Genomic DNA, 17,883 nt, shown 5'->3' with positions numbered 1-17,883 from the left:
CACAGATCCTAGGGCCTTGATTACAAAGCGGAAATGCCATTCTGGGAGGCACAGGCTTGGGGAGTGGGAGGGAGTTTAAGTGGAAAAGGAGCAAATTTTTGAAATGCCTCTGCCTGAGCTGGGTTCCCCTCCCCCGCCTGCCTGCCCACACCAGCAGCCCCGCCCCCAGCGCTGCTTTAATCCTGAGCCAGAGTCGGGAGGGTCTCCTGTTCCCTAGGTCCCAGCCAGCAGCCTCCTTTCTCCCAAGGCCAGCTAGGATGGAGTAGGGCCAGCCGGTTGAGGGCCAGGCATTTTGTGTCCCCACCCACCCTTGCGGAGACCTGCCTGGAGCCCTGCAAGCAGGGTTCTGCCTGGCTGTGGGGCCTGGTCCCCACCCCTCTCCTCAGTGGAGACCCTGGAAAACCTAAGGACTCCTCGAGCACCCAGCACAGACAGATTCTCATGCATGGCCTAGCTGGTTCCGATCTGCTTCCTTGGAACCTGGGGTGCCAGCCGCGCTGAGGACAGGTTCAGGGTTTAGGAGGGCCCAGGCTCACAGCTCCATGCCTGACTTTGAGGCAGACATTGGGAACAGCAGGAGGGTATGCCCTAGGGAGTGTTTCCCTGACACCTGGCTCCTCCTGTGGGAAAGTGACAGCTCCTCCTCCAGAATGACAAGGGGCCAGTCTCCCTCCTTGAGGACTCTGGGTCACAAATCCCACCGCTCCTTACTTCCCTCTCCTGCCAGGCCATGAGTTCTGTCTACTGGGTCCCTGTGAAGTTTTGAGGAAATGCAGACGTCTAGGTCCCCCACACTCAGTTCTTCTGGAGCAGGGAGAACTAGGAATCCAGTGTTTTAAAATTTATTTTATTTTAAAAAGTAATCTCTGTACCCAACGTGGGTCTTGAACTCAAAACCTCAAATCAAGAGCTGCATGCTTTACCGACTGAGCCAGCCAGGCCCAAGGAATCTGGTTTTTAACCAGTTCTCCAGGGGCCATAGCCCACCCCCTTCATTTTACAGGGGGGAGAGGGCTTAGGTGGCACACCTGGCCAGGGGCTCAGTCAGCTGAGCCCTGGCTGTCAGGCCTGTGTGTCTGGTGGAGGGGCAGCTGTGGATCCATCTTGGGCTAGTATGTGTTTTATAGGCCCTGCCTGAGGGGCCTCTGCAGAGCAAAGCCAGGTTGGCCGCACTGCTTCCCTGGTACTGTGAACTGCCTGATGGTGTCCCTATGCTCAGCAAGGGGTCTAGGATGAGGGCTAAGGATCCTGGAGATTGAGGCACAGAACTGGCTGACTCTGGAGCAGGTTCTATCCTACATATCCTTGCAGACCATTATGCAACCCTGGACATGCTCAGGGACTCTAGCACACCCTGATTCTGCTGTGTGGGGTGACAGTCACTGACCTCGGGAGAGTGGACTCAGGAGAACCAAGGTGCTCTCCACTATTTCCCTCCGGTGGTTCTTCTTCCCTCTCATTCCCAGCAACCTCCCCCTCTCCCCATGTTGTTGGGCACAGGTGTTAGAGGGATTGTGGGTGGGAGCAGAGCTCCTAGGGCAGAATGGAGACCATGGGGCATGCTTCGGGGATGCTCAGTTCAGTTCAGTGGATAAGGTGGGAGATGGTGAGCCCCTTGACCCTGGGTAGACTGAGCCTCAGGCACATCTGATAGAACGGACTCTGTGGCTCTGTGGCTCTTAGGTTATGGGTCTCTGTCTCCCTGCCTCGTGTCTTCATTTCCTGGAGCTCTTAACAGGATAGGCCTGACCAGAGTTGGTGCGGTGGTCGTTATTAGTTTTCTGCCAGCTGGGGTATGCCCCTTCCCTATTACTTCTACATTCAGATCTGAGTCGGATGGCCGGATGGACACGCGCAGAATGCCCCGGATTTGGTGCGTGGTGAAGGCAGAAGTCCACTGGAGGTTAGGCTAGCGTTTTGGGGTCTGCATGGGGGCTGCAGCGAGCGCATGGGGGTGGTAATCCCAGCAGTCTTCCCAAAAGAGGGGGCGTTTGCTTAGGCCTTGAGGAGGGGCGCGTTCTCGCTCTTACTGGAGGGCAGGGGACATGCATTTGGGGAAAAGGAGATGCCCTCGGTGCTAGCCTCGCAGGCTGGTAGCGGTTGGATGCCTAGGACCTGGTGCGGGGTGGGGGTGGGGTTAGGGGCGGTTCCACTGGGTGGCGCGCGCCCGCGCCCCTCGGGCTGGCGGGCGGCTCGTTTGCATGGGAAGCCACAGTGGCCAATGGGCTCGCACGGCCGGGCATGCTGGGAGCCGGGCCCCGCCGGGGGGCGGAGGCTGCGACCGCGGCGGCGGGTGGAGCGAGGTGGAACCTTCTCCGGGCAGTGGTGGCAGCCGCAGGCGTGGTGGCTGAGGCGGCCGGACCCAGACCGGGACCCGGACGGCTGCGGCCCTCTCGGGGCCCCGAGGGCGCGCGGCGCGGGCAGCTTGGTGTGCGCCCTAGCGGAGAGGCGGGGCCGCAGGCCGGCCGGACACGATGAACTACCTGGTGAGTGCGGCAGACGCGGCCCCGGGTCCGGGAGCGCAGATCCGGGCGGCGTCCGCGTACCGGCTTCCAGGCGACCGCCCTGCCCACGCCCGGCTCGGTCCCAAGCGAGAAAGAGATAAATGTGTGGCATTTCCTGCCGGACCTGCGGGTCCTGGGAACAGCTGGCCGCTGGAGTCTCCGCGGGGTCGCGACCGGGCCGGGGTCCGAGGTCTGAAACCCCTCTCCCGCCGTGGCGGGAACGCCGGGAGGCAAGGACTGCGGAAGATCCCAGAGCCTGTGCGCCCACGGGGCGGTTAGAAGGGCGGGACTCAGGGGCCGCTGGCCGGCAGGAAAGTTCCTGGATCCGGGAAAGTCGCTGGCGGGAGTCCCGTTCTCCCCCTGCCGGCCGCCGCCTGCTGGGTGACCTTGGGCCTGCGTGACACGCCTCCGAGCCTCAGTTTCCTCAGCTACAAAGAGGGGTCCGAGATTCCTTGGATCGTGAACTTCTAGGAGGCGTGGATTTCCAGCAAGCGGGATGGTGGTCCATCTCTGTTTTCGAGTGGGGAGCAGCCCCTACCCACCCCCAGGCTAGGGGTTGAGCGAACAAGTGCGTGGTGATTGAGGAGGTGTTGGTGCGCCTGGAGCACCAATCCTGGGTTTGTTAATGATTCACCCCCAGCCTGCCAGCACCGGATTCCAGGCCTGGGGGCAGGCTCTTCTAGGCCTTTACCTACCACGATTGCCCTACCTTCGGTAGGAGCCGGATCATGGCGGTGGGAGTCCATGGCTGTGGAGGGACTGGGCTGCCACTCGAGTGTCCGCAACCAGGGCTCCCAGCCCCTCACTGCTGCAAGGGCTACAGCCCAGAGCAGTTTTGGAGGAGTCGAAGTTGCGATTTGCTGAGGGCTAGGGTGCTCTAGGACCGAGGGTGGGTTAGTGCCTGGAGAGATTTTGGGGTCTTGGATCCCAGACTGGGGACATCAGCCCACTCATCGGTCTTGAGGACAGGAGTTTCTTTTTCCTCACTTCTCCCCTGAGAGTCTAGGCTGGGAGGCACTCTCCAGGTTTGCTGTTGACTTCTGTGCCCATTTCAGCCAGGCTTGGACACGTTCCTTCTCCCTCTGGGCTGGGAGACACATCTTCCTGTGCCCATTTCCTTTCCCAGGTGGAGAGCTGATGATGTGATGTCCCAGGGTGGAAGAGTCGACTGGCCTAGAAGAGCAGGTGTGTGCTGGGTGCTGGGACAAACCCTCCTGGCACCAGCACCCTCTACCCACTTGCCCTGGGCAAGGAAGGAGCCCAGTGGGAACCGGTGGAAGCCGGGCAGGGCAGCCCCAGGTGCTGCTGGGACTGTCACCCTTGGTTCCAGGAGGAGAGCTGGAGCCTCTGGCCATTACACTTTGCGCGAGCCAGGTGTGAGTGCTGTGGGCTGCTGGCACCATCCCCTCAGGCTCGGAGAAGGGTTTGAAGTAAGGGCAGCGCCCCTAGGGCGTCTTGAGCAGGAAACGCCCTGAGACAGCTGCTCTCCCTGTTGTCATACAGATGGGGAGACTGAGGCAGAGAGGGACAGGTACTTGTTCTCACAGAATTGGATCCAGAACTTTGTCTCCTGGTATAGCCCCATGCTCTGTGCCACAAGTGTTCCACCACACCCCCTCCCTGATTAGGAGCGCTCTGGTCCCTGAGGTGCTGTTGTGCTGTGCTGGGGCTGCCAACTTGGTGGGGTCCTTCTGGCTCCGGGGCTGTGTTTCTGTGGTCCCTCCTGGCATCCATTGTGCTTCTAGGAGTTCCCACCACCCTTTTCTCTTGGGCCTGGAAAACTCCCTTCCCCACCTCCTAGGAGCCCGTAGCTAATTGGGACAGCCAGAACCAGAGGCCAGTTGTGCCCCTCAGGAGGCTTCTGGAAGGGTGAAGGGCAGTGTTGGAGTCACACTTGGTGAGTGAGTTGTAGGGTTGAGGCGACAGGGATCATTCTCCAGCAAAGATACTGGGCAAGCTCCTCTTCCCCTGGGTCCTCAAGGCCCCTCGACAAGGGGCTGAAGCGTGGTCTCCCTTCAAGGAAGGGGGTAGGGCTGGGCCCTCTAGCCCTGGAGAGAGGCCCTGGCTCCGGTGTCTTGCTGCCCTAATTCCCTTGCACTTTTTTCTTTCTTTCTTTCTTTCTTTCTTTCTTTCTTTCTTTCTTTCTTTCTTTCTTTCGAGAAGAGAGAGAGAGAGACAGAGCGCAAGCAGAGGAGGGGCAGAGAGAGGGAGACACAGAATCCAAGTAGGCTCCAGGCCCTGAGCTGTCAGCACAGAGCCCAACGCTGGGGCTCGAACTCGTGAACTGTGAAATCATGACCTGAGCCAAAACCAAGAGTCAGATGCTTTCTACCCTGGCACCCCTTAAATTTTTTTTAATGTTTATTTTTGAGAGAGACAGAGCATGAACATGAGCATGAGTGGGGGAAGGGCAGAGAGAGGGGGAGACAGAGAATCTGAAACAGGCTTCAGGCTCTGAGCTGTCAGCACAGAGCCTGACGTGCGGCTCGAACCCACAAACTGCGATGTGAGATCGTGACCAGAGCTGAAGTTCCACGCTTAACCGACCCACGCAGGCGCCACCGTCCCCCTGCCCCCCTTGTACTTCTGAGTAAGGAGTGGAGTGGAGTACTGGCCTGGAGTGGAAGCAGCTCAAAGAGGGAAGCAGGGCCCCATCTCAGACCCTCATCTCTACTGTGCATCCCAGAAATCAGGGGTTCGGGACTCTTTTTTGAGCTAGAGAACCCCACTTTTTGTGCCTTCGTGTTCCCCTCCATCCCTGCCCAGGCAGATGCTGCTGCTTTAAGGGTTGCAGCAAGTTACCATTTAGGGCTGGGGAGTGGCAGTCCGCAGGGGGCTTTAGATGTCAAGGTGGAGAAACTGGGGTCTTAAAAGGAGTGAGGTCCTTCCTATCCCCCCTGGGCTGTCCCTTCTGCCTTTTCCCCTCCGTGATGACGTGTCTGGGGCTGGTGCTATCCCTGAAGTAAAGGTCTGCCTCATGCTGAGCGCTCTTCAAGAGACTGAATCCCAAGAGGGGACCAGCAAGGCCCCAGGGATGGAGAAGGAGAGCAGTGAGTGGTCAAGTGCGCAGCTCTGGCTTCTGGCAGCCTGGGTCAGTTCCCTGAGCTAGGTGGCAGTGGTGAGGGTTCCAAAGGGGTTGGGGACCATTCCCAAGCTGTTAGTAGTTGGAATGGACTGCAGGATAGAGGGCTTTGCCTTCCTACCATCTTGGTGCTCTGACTCCAGCTTGCTTGTTCTCATCATCTGTGGTGTGTTAGGGGCTGCAGGTGTTATGTCCTACAGCACAAAGGGCCTGCCCACGCCACCTTTCTGTCTGTGCCCATCCTCCCAGGGACAGTGCCTGGGATGCCCTGGCAAGGGTGGTGGCAGGGTCCTGCTCCTGGACCAGAGCTGGCTCCGGAGACAGAAGCATCTGCTGGCTGGGCCATGGCTCATGTTTGTTTGAAGGAGCTGCTGGCAGTGGCCATCACAGGTGGATTTTTAGTCCTTCATTCAACAGACCCAGTTTCTAGGTACAGAGTATCAGACATGGGGCTGAGGACCCACATATAGTCCCAGCTCTGTTCTCTGAGCCTCAGGCACTCCTGAGGTAGGTAGGGCAGGAGCTGTGCTCCTCTTGGGATGGCTCTGGAATAGGGGTTGCCCACAGTCTTGCTCCTTGACAGTCGAACACTGAGGACTTGAGCCCAGACCCTGGCTACTCGCTTATCCCTGGGTGTATTAGGGGAGTGACAATAAGGCTGGCTGGGATGGAGTTTCACCAGGGACGAGGGTGTGGGCATGTCTGGGAAGGGAAGGAACTCTGCCCTTATGGTGCCATTAGAGCCTGGGAGGCAGGGGGAGGGGATGGTCAGGACCCTTACCAGTGGGCCCTTGGCTACTGCCTTTCCAGGGGGATTCTGCAGGCACCAGTGAGCAGGGGTTGTGGATGCACACTGCCACTCAGACACGCATGCATTGAACCTATATCCATTAGCCACTGGGGGCTCCTTGAGACAAGCAAACAGAATACCCCAGAAATAATCTTGGCCCGAGTAGGAGATGGTTCCGAGTATGAAGGGAGCTAGTGTTTCCCAAGTGACTACTGTGTGTGAGGCTCTATGTTTGGAGCTGGGGTGTGTGTGTGTGTGCTTGTGCACGCGCGCGTTGGTGCTGAGGGACAGGGGGGAGTTTCAGGAAAAGGCCTGTCAGATTTCCGCTCTTGGCTTCCAGGGACCTAAGCATCAACCTGGAGCCTTCCAGCTCTGCTTTATCGTAGAGCCCAGGTCTGCCTCTGCTGCTTCCTGACTCTGTCCCTAGCAAGTCGGGTAACTGTTCTGTACCTCAGTTTCCCTGTCTGCAAGATGGAGGTAATCAGTCTCTCATAAGGTTAAAAGGGATGACTGAAGTACGCAAAAGAGCCTGCTCCTGACAGAGGTCGTCGTTACTGCTGTGACTGTAGTGCTGTGAACCTGTCCATCATGTCCCCATCAGCCTGGTGTCTCCTCACCAGTTCCAGCTACCAGGTCACGCCTTCCTGCAGAGTCAGGGTTTAGGGATACCCAGAGCACATCCAAGGCTCCCAAGGCAGCAGGCGAAGCCAGTGGAGAGACCCACATAGGCGTCAGATGGCTGCAGTCCTCCAGACATGTGCCCCCCTGTGGCCAAGGCCCAGCTACTCCATGTCTGAGGGCACACCTGGGCTGCGTGGGTCTGGTGCCCACAGGGCCCTGGGACACAATGAGGGCTATTCTGAGTCCGGCGGGGCCTGTGGGGCAGCCCCGTTAGCCCCCATTTGCGACAACCAGGGTGTTGTTCTGAACGGGGCCTGGCGGTGTCGGCCTTGAGCTAGAGGTTCTCCTTTCCCCTCCTTCTGGGGTGAGTGAGCCCCACGTTGTCTTCCTGGCTTCCTCAGGCATGGCCACACTGCTACCAGGGAGGCTTGGATACCACCTTCTGTAAGGGGGGCTTCTGCCTAAACCCGCTCATTCAGGGCCAGGCTCTGTGCACATGTGCCTGAGGGTTCCATACTGAAGGACCCCACCCCCTGCCCTGTCCTCTCCTGAGCATCTGGGTCAGAGGGCACAAAGTAGGCAGTAATGAGATGCTTGGGTCAGCACTTTGAGTTGGGGGCAGTGGGGAGCGTGTGCTCAAAGAGGGGCATGGAGCCTTCCTGGAGGAGCGCCACCCAAATCCTGTTGTGGAGTAGAACACAGCCCAGGGTTTCCTAGAGGCAGGAATGAGGTTGGCCAGAGGCTTGGGGCAAGTCAGGCAGCACTCTCTATGGTCCCCTGGAAACACGTGGCTGGCAGTGTCTGCATGGACTGTGATGGTGCCCTGGCAGCGCGCCCCTCTAGACGTCATAGCTGTGCCCCCCTTATGAGATGGATGGGAAGGCCCTGATTGGCGCAGCAGTGAGGGAGGCTGGAAAGCTAGATTCTGGGGGCGCTGGCCCCTCTTCCGTGCTGGGGCAAGACTCTGGGTCTTGAGGAGTGTGTCCGGAGTAGATATGCTCAGATGCTGTAGGCTTTGCCCTGGCCGGCCTTACCTGCCATGAGGTGCCACCACTGGATGACATCTACTGAGGTCTCATGCATTGTCTCCCTCCAGCCTCTTCCTCCTCCAGTGCCCCGGCTCATGCCCATCCTCTGCCAGTATGCTCTTCCCTGGCTGGTGTCATGGTTGTCTGTTTTTCATTCTTCATGAATCATCTGAAGGATCACCTCCATGGGGAGGTCATCTTTGACCACTCTATATGCAGTGGCTCTGTCCCGCATTATTTTTGGCATTGCGGTTTTCCCCCCTGCCCTAACAAATTGTTTGGTGTTTGCTCCACTGGAATGTAAGTGCCATGCAGATAGGGCCCTGGTCAAGCTAGACCTGCACCATCTTGCAGAGCCTGGCCCAACACCTGACAGAGAGCAGGAGCCTGGCAAATCTTTTGTTAAACAAAAGAACAGTCCTGTGAAACCAAGCCTGTGGCCTTAGCACAGGGGATCTGGATTCTCAGAGGCTGAGAGACTTACCCAGGGTCACCCAGCAGTAGAGGGAGAACCAGACCCAGGTCTGGTTTTAGTTGCTTGACTTGGAAGAAGGAAGGAGAAGCAAGGAGGAACATGTCTCAGGAGCAGCTGGGGAGGCTCAGAGGCCCAAAGCTAGGGTGCTCGGCCAGCTGGAGTGCCCAGTGCCAGCGGTGCCTAGGACTCAGGAACAGGCTGTGGAGAGGCTGCTCCTGGGACTGTGGGTGGGGGCACCAGCTGATGCAGGCAGAGGCGCTCCTGGTGCCAGGCACCCTGTGCCACGTGCCCAGCCCAAGAGGTGCTTCCCAGCCTGGCTCCAGCCGCCCCAGACTATACAGTTGCAGTCGTTGTTGGCCTTGACTGCTCAGTGAGCTCACGCCAAGGGGGTGGGGGCTGGCCACCCTGGGTGCAGGAGGCCCCACAAGCTGTCCTGGGCTGGCGCAGACCCTCCCCCTCTATCCCTCTCCCCCACCGGACCTTGCCCTCTTTAGAGCCTTCCAGCTTCCCGGAGCACCCAGCACTGCCTGGCAGGGCCTGGTGGAGGCCCCTCTGCCAGCCTTCCTTGGGCTGTCCTCCTGAGAGGTGAGGGGCCTCAGAGGGGCAGTCCCCTCTGTCTGTACCCCGCCCCCTCTGACTGGGCTAGAGGGGAATTTTCCCGTGACTCACTCTGCTGGCACTTCCTGTGGTCACCAGGGCAGGGGCTGGGGGGGACCCACTGGGGTGGCTCTGTGTTCTGGGGTCACAGGGGGAGGGTGGGCCGGGTGTCCCGCCCCCTGACGGGATGTGATTCCCTGAGGCAGGCTGCAGACCATATTTGGGAAACTTGCTTTTCTTGCAGGCAGCTGGGAGATGGGGCCCATGGGCCCCCATGGGCTGCAGGACAGCCCCTGCCACTGTCTGCTCCTCCTGGGGCTGTGGCCTCTGGACCTGCTTCGGCCTCCTCTGTCCCATCCTGACTTGAGGCCTAGGAGGTGGTCCACTGTTCTTTTTCAGGATGTGTTTTTTTTTTTCTTCAACCCCCAAGCCTTGTTGAATACAAACTGAGAAATTCTCAAAAACAGGAAGAGAGAGCACCCCGTTGTCTGAAACATTTACACTGTACTTGTATAAAGTTTTTTCTTAATTTTTTATTTTTACTTACTTATTTTTTTTAATTTTTTTTAAACATCTATTTATTATTAAGAGACAGTGAGAGATAGAACATTAGCATGGGAGGGGCAGAGAGAGGAAGAGACACAGAATCTGAAGCAGGCTCCAGGCTCTGAACTGTCAGCACGGAGCCAGACGCGGGGCTTGAACCCACAAACTGTGAGACCATGACCTGAGCTGAAGTCGGATGCTTAACCGACTGAGCCACTCAGGCGCCCCTGTTTTTTCTTAATTTTTTAATGTTTATTTATTTTTGAGAGAGGCAGAGAGAGAGACACAGAGTGCGAATCGGGGAGAGGCAGAGAAAGAGGAAGACACAGAATCCGAAGCAGGCTCCAGGCACTGAGCTGTCAGCACATAGCCTGACACGGGGCTCGAACTCATGGACTGTGAGATCATGACCTGAGCTGAAGTTGGATGCTTAACCGACTGAGGCACCCGGGTGCCCCTCAAACATTTAGACTGTTCATCTTACCCTCTCCCCATTTTTTAAAAGTTCAAGTGACATTTTATTGAGGATGATTTATGCTTCAGTGCATATTTAATCATTATAGTCATGACATGGGCAGTGTTGCAGTAGCCAGAAGTTTTGAGGGCCTTTGCCTCAGTGCTCACCTTGCTACTGGGGTGAAATCTCTCTTCTGTGCTGTCCATGAGCTGCCCCCCTGGGCTGGCTTCTCCCCTGATCCAGCCTCTCTCGGTTCCCAACTTTCCAGCTTCTGGCTTTGTCTGGGTCTGGAGGCTCTGAGTTGCTCTGGAGAAATGGGCTCCCAGCTGATCCCTGTTCCTCCCCTCCCTGGGACGCCAGAGCAGCCCTGGTCTCCTCTCACCCAGGCACCTCCTTTGCTCTTCCCTCTGCTGGGAACCCTCTATGGTATCTCTGGGCCTGACCCGAGCCTGGCACCTGCACAAAGGGAGTAGCTCAGCAGAGCCCGAAGACCGAGAACACGGGAGCCTCCCCAGTCCCGGTTCTTTATCCCGGTGATGCTCAGGCCTGCTAGCTTGGGCTGTGTCGTGCTGTGGTCCTCCCGCCTCTATCTCCCCAAGGCCTTTCCCAGTCCCACACAGGCTGCTTGGCAGCAGGGCCTTTCTGTGCCAGGGCCATGTGGAGCTCATGGCCCTGCTCTGCGGTGGAGGGGGAGGAGGGTTGCTAATTAATGGAGCCCTGTAGTCGTGCGTGCTTCCGGGGTGGCCGGGAGGGTTACCAGGAGAATTACAGGGTAAAATGTGGGGCTGGTGGAGGGTATTGCTCTTCTGTGGTCACTGTCTTTTGAGACCCCTTTCTTATTTTGCTGTAATTTCCTCATTCCTGATGTCTGTCCCTTTTTCAGAAGCATCCGTGCTAATGTAACGTGTCTAGAGTCTGTCCCTGGGTGAACGTCTGGAAAATAACATAGAGTTGTTTTGTAGACATTTATTACATTTACATAAACGATTCTGGGCCATAGATCTGCCTGTTATTTTGACTCAGGGCGTGGTTGACCTTCCTTACCAGATACCTAGACACATGCGGGCGCACAGAGCAGAATCGCAGAGATGTCTCGCTGTGCTGGTTGGACCCTGAGCATCCTTCGTAGAGGTCTTGGCTATTCCTTTTCCCCTTCAGAGAACTTGCTGTTTTCATTTTGTTGGTTTTCTGTTGGTGTTCTTATCTTTGCCTTGCTGATTTGGAGAAACGCCTCCAGATTCTAGATTGATCCCTCTCTTGTCATTGGTGATCCGTTACCCTGTCAGTTTTGTGTTCTCCCCCAGGCAGTAGAAACCATTCACTTTGGTGAGGTTGAGTCCATCCATGTGTCATTGTTGTTGTTACCTTATGTTTTGTGCTTTGGGGATATTTGTTTCTAGAGTTGTATTTCATAATTTTTCCCATTTCTAGGTCACAAAGATATTCTCCCCGATTTTTTCTTTTATTAGAGCTAGACTTGTATCTTTGACACTTGGGTCTTTAAATGTCCTTTGTTTATAACACAAGGCAAGTGTGTGGACTGATTTTTCTTCCTACAGTGAGTGAGTTCTCATACCACCTGTGAAGCGGTCTTGTCCTTCTCATGGCCGTGTGGTACCACCTGCAGCGTCCCACGGGTTCCCCAAGCATGGGGCTGTCTCCGGGCCCTGTCCTGGTGCATCGGCCCCGTGCCAGCTCGCTGATGCGGAGTTGTGGCACATCCTCACAGCTTGAAAGGAAAGTGGAGTGCCCATTTGCTTCTCATTTTCAGAACTGACCTGCTTATTCGTGGACCTCTCTTCCTCCATTTAATTCTAAAAGGATTCTCCTCCTTTGGTCAAATTCCTTAAAAAAAAAAAAAAAAAAAAAAAAATCCTCCTGGCATTTTTGTTACAATTGTAACTTATTAAGTAAGTTTGGGCAAATTGGCCTTTTATAGTGCTTAGTCATCCCACCGTGAACTTGGTATGTTTTCCCCTTTATTCAGGTTTTTCCTTGAGCCTTTTGGCAGAAAGTACACATTTTTTCCCCTGAGGTCTCCTGCTGTCTTTGCTTGATTAATTCCTGGATTAACTAGTAGCTTTTTGTTGTTGTCGTGCGATGTCTTTTCTATATTTCTTTCTCATCAGTTACTGATTCTAATTTGTTGGAATTATGACGTAGATGATCATATGGTCTGCAGATGGTGACCGTTTTGTCCCTGTATGTCCCCTCCCCACTCTCTCTTTTTTTTCCTTTTGGCTGATTGCTCTGGCAGGACAGCAGGACTGTTGAGTTGGAGCAGGGAGGGTTTGCATCCTGTTTTCTTCCCAGAACGTGGTGACCATTATTTGCATTATTACTCTTCTCCCCAGTGTTGTCATGTGACTTAGGGAGTGGCTTCCCTGGAGTGAAGGTGGTGGCTGCAGTCGAGAGGATTTTGGGGCTTATTTGGAAAATGCCAGCATCAGCTGGGCCTCTCTGCTGGTGGGGGGTGGGGTGGGCAGAGCCCTCTCTGCCACTGAGCCCCTGATGCACATCCTCATGCACACCTGCTTCCTCTCTCCCCAGAACGTGCTGGCCAAAGCCCTCTATGACAACGTGGCCGAGTCCCCGGATGAGCTCTCCTTCCGCAAGGGTGACATCATGACGGTGCTGGAACGGGACACACAAGGCCTGGATGGCTGGTGGCTCTGCTCGCTGCATGGGCGCCAAGGCATTGTGCCCGGGAACCGCCTTAAGATCCTGGTGGGCATGCACGACAAGAAGCCAGCAGGGCCCGGGCCTGGCCCACCTGCCACCTCGGCCCAGCCCCAGCCTGGCCCCCACGCCCCGGCTGCCCAGTACACGCCCATGCTGCCTGCCACATACCAGCCCCAGCCCGATAGCGTGTACCTGGTGCCCACCCCCAGCAAGACTCAGCAAAGCCTCTACCAAGCCCCTGGACCCAGCCCACAGTTCCAGTCTCCCCCAGCCAAACAGACAACTATGTTCTCAAAGCAGATGCCCCATCACCCTTTTCCCAGCCCAGCTCCAGACCTTTACCAGGTGCCCCCAGGGCCTGGCAGCCCTGCCCAGGATATTTACCAGGTGCCACCTTCTGCTGGCGTAGGACATGACATCTACCAGGTGCCCCCATCCATGGATGCACGCAGCTGGGAGGGGACGAAGCCACCGGCAAAGGTAAGGCTGCCCTGTCAACCCCCCTGGCAAGTTTTGCCCAGGCCCTGGTTTCTGGGCCCAACTGAGTATCCTTGGCGTCTCTAGGGCTCCAGCTGCACGTTTCGTCTGGGGCCAAGATGGGAGGTGAGTGTTTGGGGAATGTGTTCATCCGTCTGCTAAAGGTGAACAGGTAACCCACAGAGAAGACATCCAAGCTGGCCTTGAATCATGAGGTAGCCTTCAGTGGACAAACCCCATTGGGAGGGTGTCACCAGCAAAGGATGCAGTCTGTCGAAGGCCTGGAAGTCTGGAAAGGGTGGGCAGGCGGGACTTGGCAGGTGAAGCCCGAGCAGCAGGCTGGGGACCAACCGCCAGGGGTGTGGTGCTCCTGAGGAACCAGATACCTGCCAGAGGGTGAAGGGTTTTGAGTAGAAGTGTCCTGCGCACTGCATGTTCTAGTGACATCATTCAGCCCGCAGAGTTCAGGGGACAGGGCCCGGTGGGGGTGGGGGACACCCAGGGGAGGGAGGGGTGTTGGGGGCGCTCAGTAAAACTGTTACGCGAGAGTGGCTGAAAGTGCACAGGAGTCGATTGGATACGAGACTTTGTCATATGCCGTGGTTTGGATGTGAGCGGTGTCAGGCTGACAGCACCTCCGTGGGTATCAGGGGCCACACCTCAGTCCATCTCGTTCCACCATCCTCGACACGGGGCTTGGCATCTCATGGGCCAGGATGGTTGCCGCGTCAGCTCCATCCAGTGTGTCTGCATCGCAGCCAGCGGGGAAAGGGGGAAGACAAGGGGAGAGGCCAGCCTCCTTGTGTCTGGGGCTCCCACGAACCCCCTGGGTGTGCGGGTCAGCCCCCTGGGTGAGCATGGAGCGCATCTGGCATTCCCGGCTCCACGGGCGCCCGGCCCCTTCTCTCCTGCGGCACGTTGGCGGGCAGCAGAGGGACCTGTTCGTGATGCTCGGACAGCGGGGAGGACACTACCGGGGGCGTTGCCAGAGTAGGGTCTCTCAGAGGTCACCTTGCACGCTGTTGCCAGGGGACGCGGGGTTGAGGGACAGGGCCCTGAGGGCGGCACCCTCGGCTCTACACAGGCCTGCCCGCACGCCCCGCCCCCAAGTCCGTCCGCCTGTGCGAAGGAGGAGGCTCTGCCCCACTGGCTGCTCTGGGCTGAGTGAGGAGCGGCCTCTTCTCCCCTGTGGCCTGTGTCCTTCTGTGTCCAAGTCCCTTGAAGATTCGGGGAGTGAAATTTCCAAGGCCCAGAAGGAGAGGAGGCCTCCCCCATATTGTTGAGGACAGAGTCGTGGCACCCGGCACTCTCTCCTCCATGCTGTTCTTCCCTCACAGCTCGCCCAGGAGGACCTTGAGAAACCCACCCCTGCCAGCAGGGAGGGCCCCCGAAGCCAGCCCAGCCCCAGCTGCCGGGCTCACCCCTCTGCAGAGGGAGACTGCGGCAGGCAGTGTGCCCCGGAAGCCCTTAGGAGAAGCCGCTGGACTCTGAGGATCAGCTCCCCGAGACCCAGACCAGGCCTCGTGTTTGTGCCACGTCTACTCTAGAGCCACCTGTGTCTGGGGAGACGGTGGCTGAGTGGGCGCTCCCCTCATGGCACCGAGCCTCTGTCCTCAAAGCGTGTCCAGGGCTTTGGGAGCCCTGCCCGTTCTAGCTGGGCAGTAGTCAGCAGGGAGCGTCGCCCTGCCCCTGCCCACAGGGTGCAGCTTGGTAGCCAGGAGACCTGGCCAGAGGTCAGGCTGGCCAGCCGAGGGTGGAGCCACATGGACATTGGCCACCAGGGAACCCTGGGTCACTGGCTCCCACTTCCTGCCCTCCCTGCTCCTTCAGCTGCCTGGCCAGAGATGGGCCGCTCCCAAGGTGCTTTAGGGAGAGGAACAGAGCCCTGCCAGGGAAACACCTGTCTTGTGGGGAGGTGGCAGGGAGCAGTGCCTGGCTGGTGAGCCTGAGGACAGGCCATAGTCTATCCCCCTGTATGCTCACACTCACTCACAGACACACACACAGTCCCTCTCTTGGTCACGCTCGCTCGCTGTCTCTCTCTCTCTCTCTCTCTCTCTCTCTCTCTCTCTCTCTCACAGTCCCTCTCTTGGTCACGTGCTCGTGCTCGCTCTCTCTCTCTCTCTCTCTCTCTCTCTCTCTCACACACACACACACACACACACACACTTGGCACATCCCCTGGAGAGGCATGCCTTTTTCCCCTGCCCGCTTCTCTCCCTGAATCTTTATGGACAAACTTGTCGTGGTGTCTGTGAGGTTGGGGCACACAAGCTGGAAGCCCCGTGGACCAGGAAGCAGCAGCAAGACCCCTGTACTGGGCTGTGGACTTGAACCCACATTTTGGCTGTGGTTTCTGGTTCCCTCCCTTGTGAAGGGCTTGTTCTCAGGTTCCATCTGGGCTCACTGGCTGCCCAGAGCCTGTGTCCCCAAGGGCCCTCATCTGGCTGGTGGCCTGGGAACAAGAGCCCTGTGTCCTGGGGCTTGGTGGCTCTCCTCTAAGAAGCCTCGTCTCCTCGCTTGGGCAGCCTCGGTTGCATCTGCTTTTATATTATGATCATGAAACGGTGCTTATGTGTTGTAGAAAACACACAATGTACGAAAAAGCGTGGAGAAGAGATTCCCCCGTCAAGAGGTGATCCCTGGGAATTTGGGCATATTTTGTCTAGCATATTCCCTATCTTGCAGAGATTTGTATGCAGACTTTTGCATTTTGAAATTGTAAGTTCCACAGTTATCAGAAGCATTTCCTTGGGTCCCTGAAGTGATTGTGATCGCCACGCCAGATTTTGCTGCGTCACCCCCTCCCCGGGGATGGATTCCAAGCAGTTTCAGATTGCACGTGTCTCTCTTAAAATGAGGCGATAAACGTCTTGGTGCGCGCTTCTTTGCCCACATTTCATGGTTCTGCTTTCATTAGCCTTGTGCTCCCCCTCAGAAGTTTGGGAAACTGAGGCTTCTGGTTCAGGGGTAGAGGTCAGGTAGGGGAGGAGGTAACCTGCCAGGACAGGGTAGAGTGGGCGGGGGGGGGGGTGGGCTTGGTATCCAGGAAGCTAGAAGGTGAGCGATGAGAACAGTGGCCAGGAGACACAAGAGGAAGAAGGGTCAGATGTCTGGACCCTCGGCCAGAGTGGCCTTTGTGGCTGGGGAGAGAAGTTGGGGCCACGGCACAGCATGAACATCCTCTGGGCTGGGACGTGGATGCCGAGGGCAGGAGCAGGTGGGGCCCGCAGAAAGGGAGGTGTTTTTGTGAGGTCACTTTTGGGGGAACACCTCTGGGTCAGGATCTGCAGCTGTGCTAAGGGGACAGCTGTGGCGCTGGGTCAGGCACTGGGGCAAATGCAGTTGAACTCAGCACCATTCCTCCTGGGGAGCCCGGGAGCTTGGAAGGGGACCTGCGCCCAGCATGTCCCTCACTCTCAGTGAGGGACCTGCTAGGTCCCACAGCACTCCTGCTCCAGAGGAAGAAGCTGGGGCTCAGACAGGAAGGGGCGTGCCAGAGCAGGAGCCAGTCTGGGTCACGTGGGGTGACATCCACTTTGCAAAAGGGGGAGACCAGCAGCCAAGCTGCCTGGAGAGTGACTGGGGCCCCGAGCAGGATGCGGCAGGTGATGGCGTCCTTTCCCATTGGATCTCCGGGGCCTTCTTTGGCTCCACGTCTCCCCCCTCTCTGCAGATGCCCTGATGGGGCTGCCCTGCCTAGCTCTGTGGTCTGTCTTTGTGGGTACTGTGCGTGTTTTCTCTGCGTCTGTGTTGGCCTCCTGCACTGCTGGCGTGTGCATGCGCAAGAGCACGTGGGTCTTGGGTCTGGGGTTCTGTGTCTCCTCCCGGGCTCTGGCTTTGTCACCCACCCCCGGCGGCCTCAGGGTCCTGCTAATGGGGCCTCAGGTGCAGAGCAGGGCAGACTGTGATTAGCAGGCTCAGCAGCTCTCTGGAGAGTAGGTTTCCCTAACAAGCTTTTCCCCACCAGTGGCTGCCTTACAGTTTTTTTCTAGCAGAGAACATTTGCTGGCCAGGACAGCTGCTTACTGTCACCAGCTCAGCTGCAGGAGTGGCAAGCTGCCGAAAGCCTGGGCCTGGGGTCCGGCCCCAGAGCCCTTCTGCCTGCCCTCCCTGCTCTCTCTACATTCAGGAGGCACCGTAGGGGCTTGCGGTGGGAGTGAGCGGGGTCCCCATCTGCCTTCTGGAGTCAGCAGGGCCTGGAGACGCTTTGGGCCTTGCCTCGAGGCCCTGCCAACCTGCCACGTCCCGCCAGCCCCCGCCAGCCCCGCCTGCCCTGTTGTTGGCAGGTTCTAGCGTCTAAAAATAGCTCTGGAGGAGACTCAAGTCTGGGGCTCAAGGAGGGAGATGAGTCTGGGGAGGGCCGCCAGCTCTACTCCCAGACACACTGGGGGTGGGGTGGGGTGGGGTGGGGTGGGGAATACCCCCGTGGAGGCGCTTCCACAGAAAGGCTGTGCTGCTGGGGAGGGGGCCAGAAGGATGCATCAGCAGGAGGCTCTGCCAAGCCCCAGGCTGATGAGAAAAGTGCCGGTGCCCACGCGGTGCCCACGCTCCAGGGTTTGGGTATTCTGCTGCTCCTGGAGTACCTAGCGCTTGCGTGTGAAGCCTGTACCCTCCAGGATAC

At 57.6% G+C, this 17,883-nt stretch overlaps 1 protein-coding gene across 3 annotated transcripts in view; it reads left to right on the top strand.

Moving 5' to 3' along the window:
* BCAR1 (BCAR1 scaffold protein, Cas family member) overlaps positions 1–17,883 on the top strand; it is a 38,121-nt gene that overhangs the window by 10,919 nt on the left and 9,319 nt on the right. Inside the window, exons 1-3 of one of the 3 annotated variants that reach the window (XM_042969226.1) lie at positions 2,287–2,486; positions 12,651–13,262; positions 13,347–13,385. In XM_042969226.1, coding sequence (XP_042825160.1) covers positions 2,475–2,486; positions 12,651–13,262; positions 13,347–13,385 — 663 coding nt within the window. In that variant the 5' untranslated portion in view covers positions 2,287–2,474. Of the gene's footprint in view, positions 1–2,286; positions 2,487–12,650; positions 13,263–13,346; positions 13,386–17,883 lie in introns of those variants that run through there. The other 2 variants (XM_042969227.1, XM_042969228.1) reach the window with 2 other exon arrangements.

Source organism: Panthera tigris, chromosome E2 (genome assembly GCF_018350195.1).
Source record: "Panthera tigris isolate Pti1 chromosome E2, P.tigris_Pti1_mat1.1, whole genome shotgun sequence".
NCBI lineage: Eukaryota > Metazoa > Chordata > Mammalia > Carnivora > Felidae > Panthera > Panthera tigris.
This window is presented reverse-complemented; position numbering and strand designations above follow the sequence as displayed.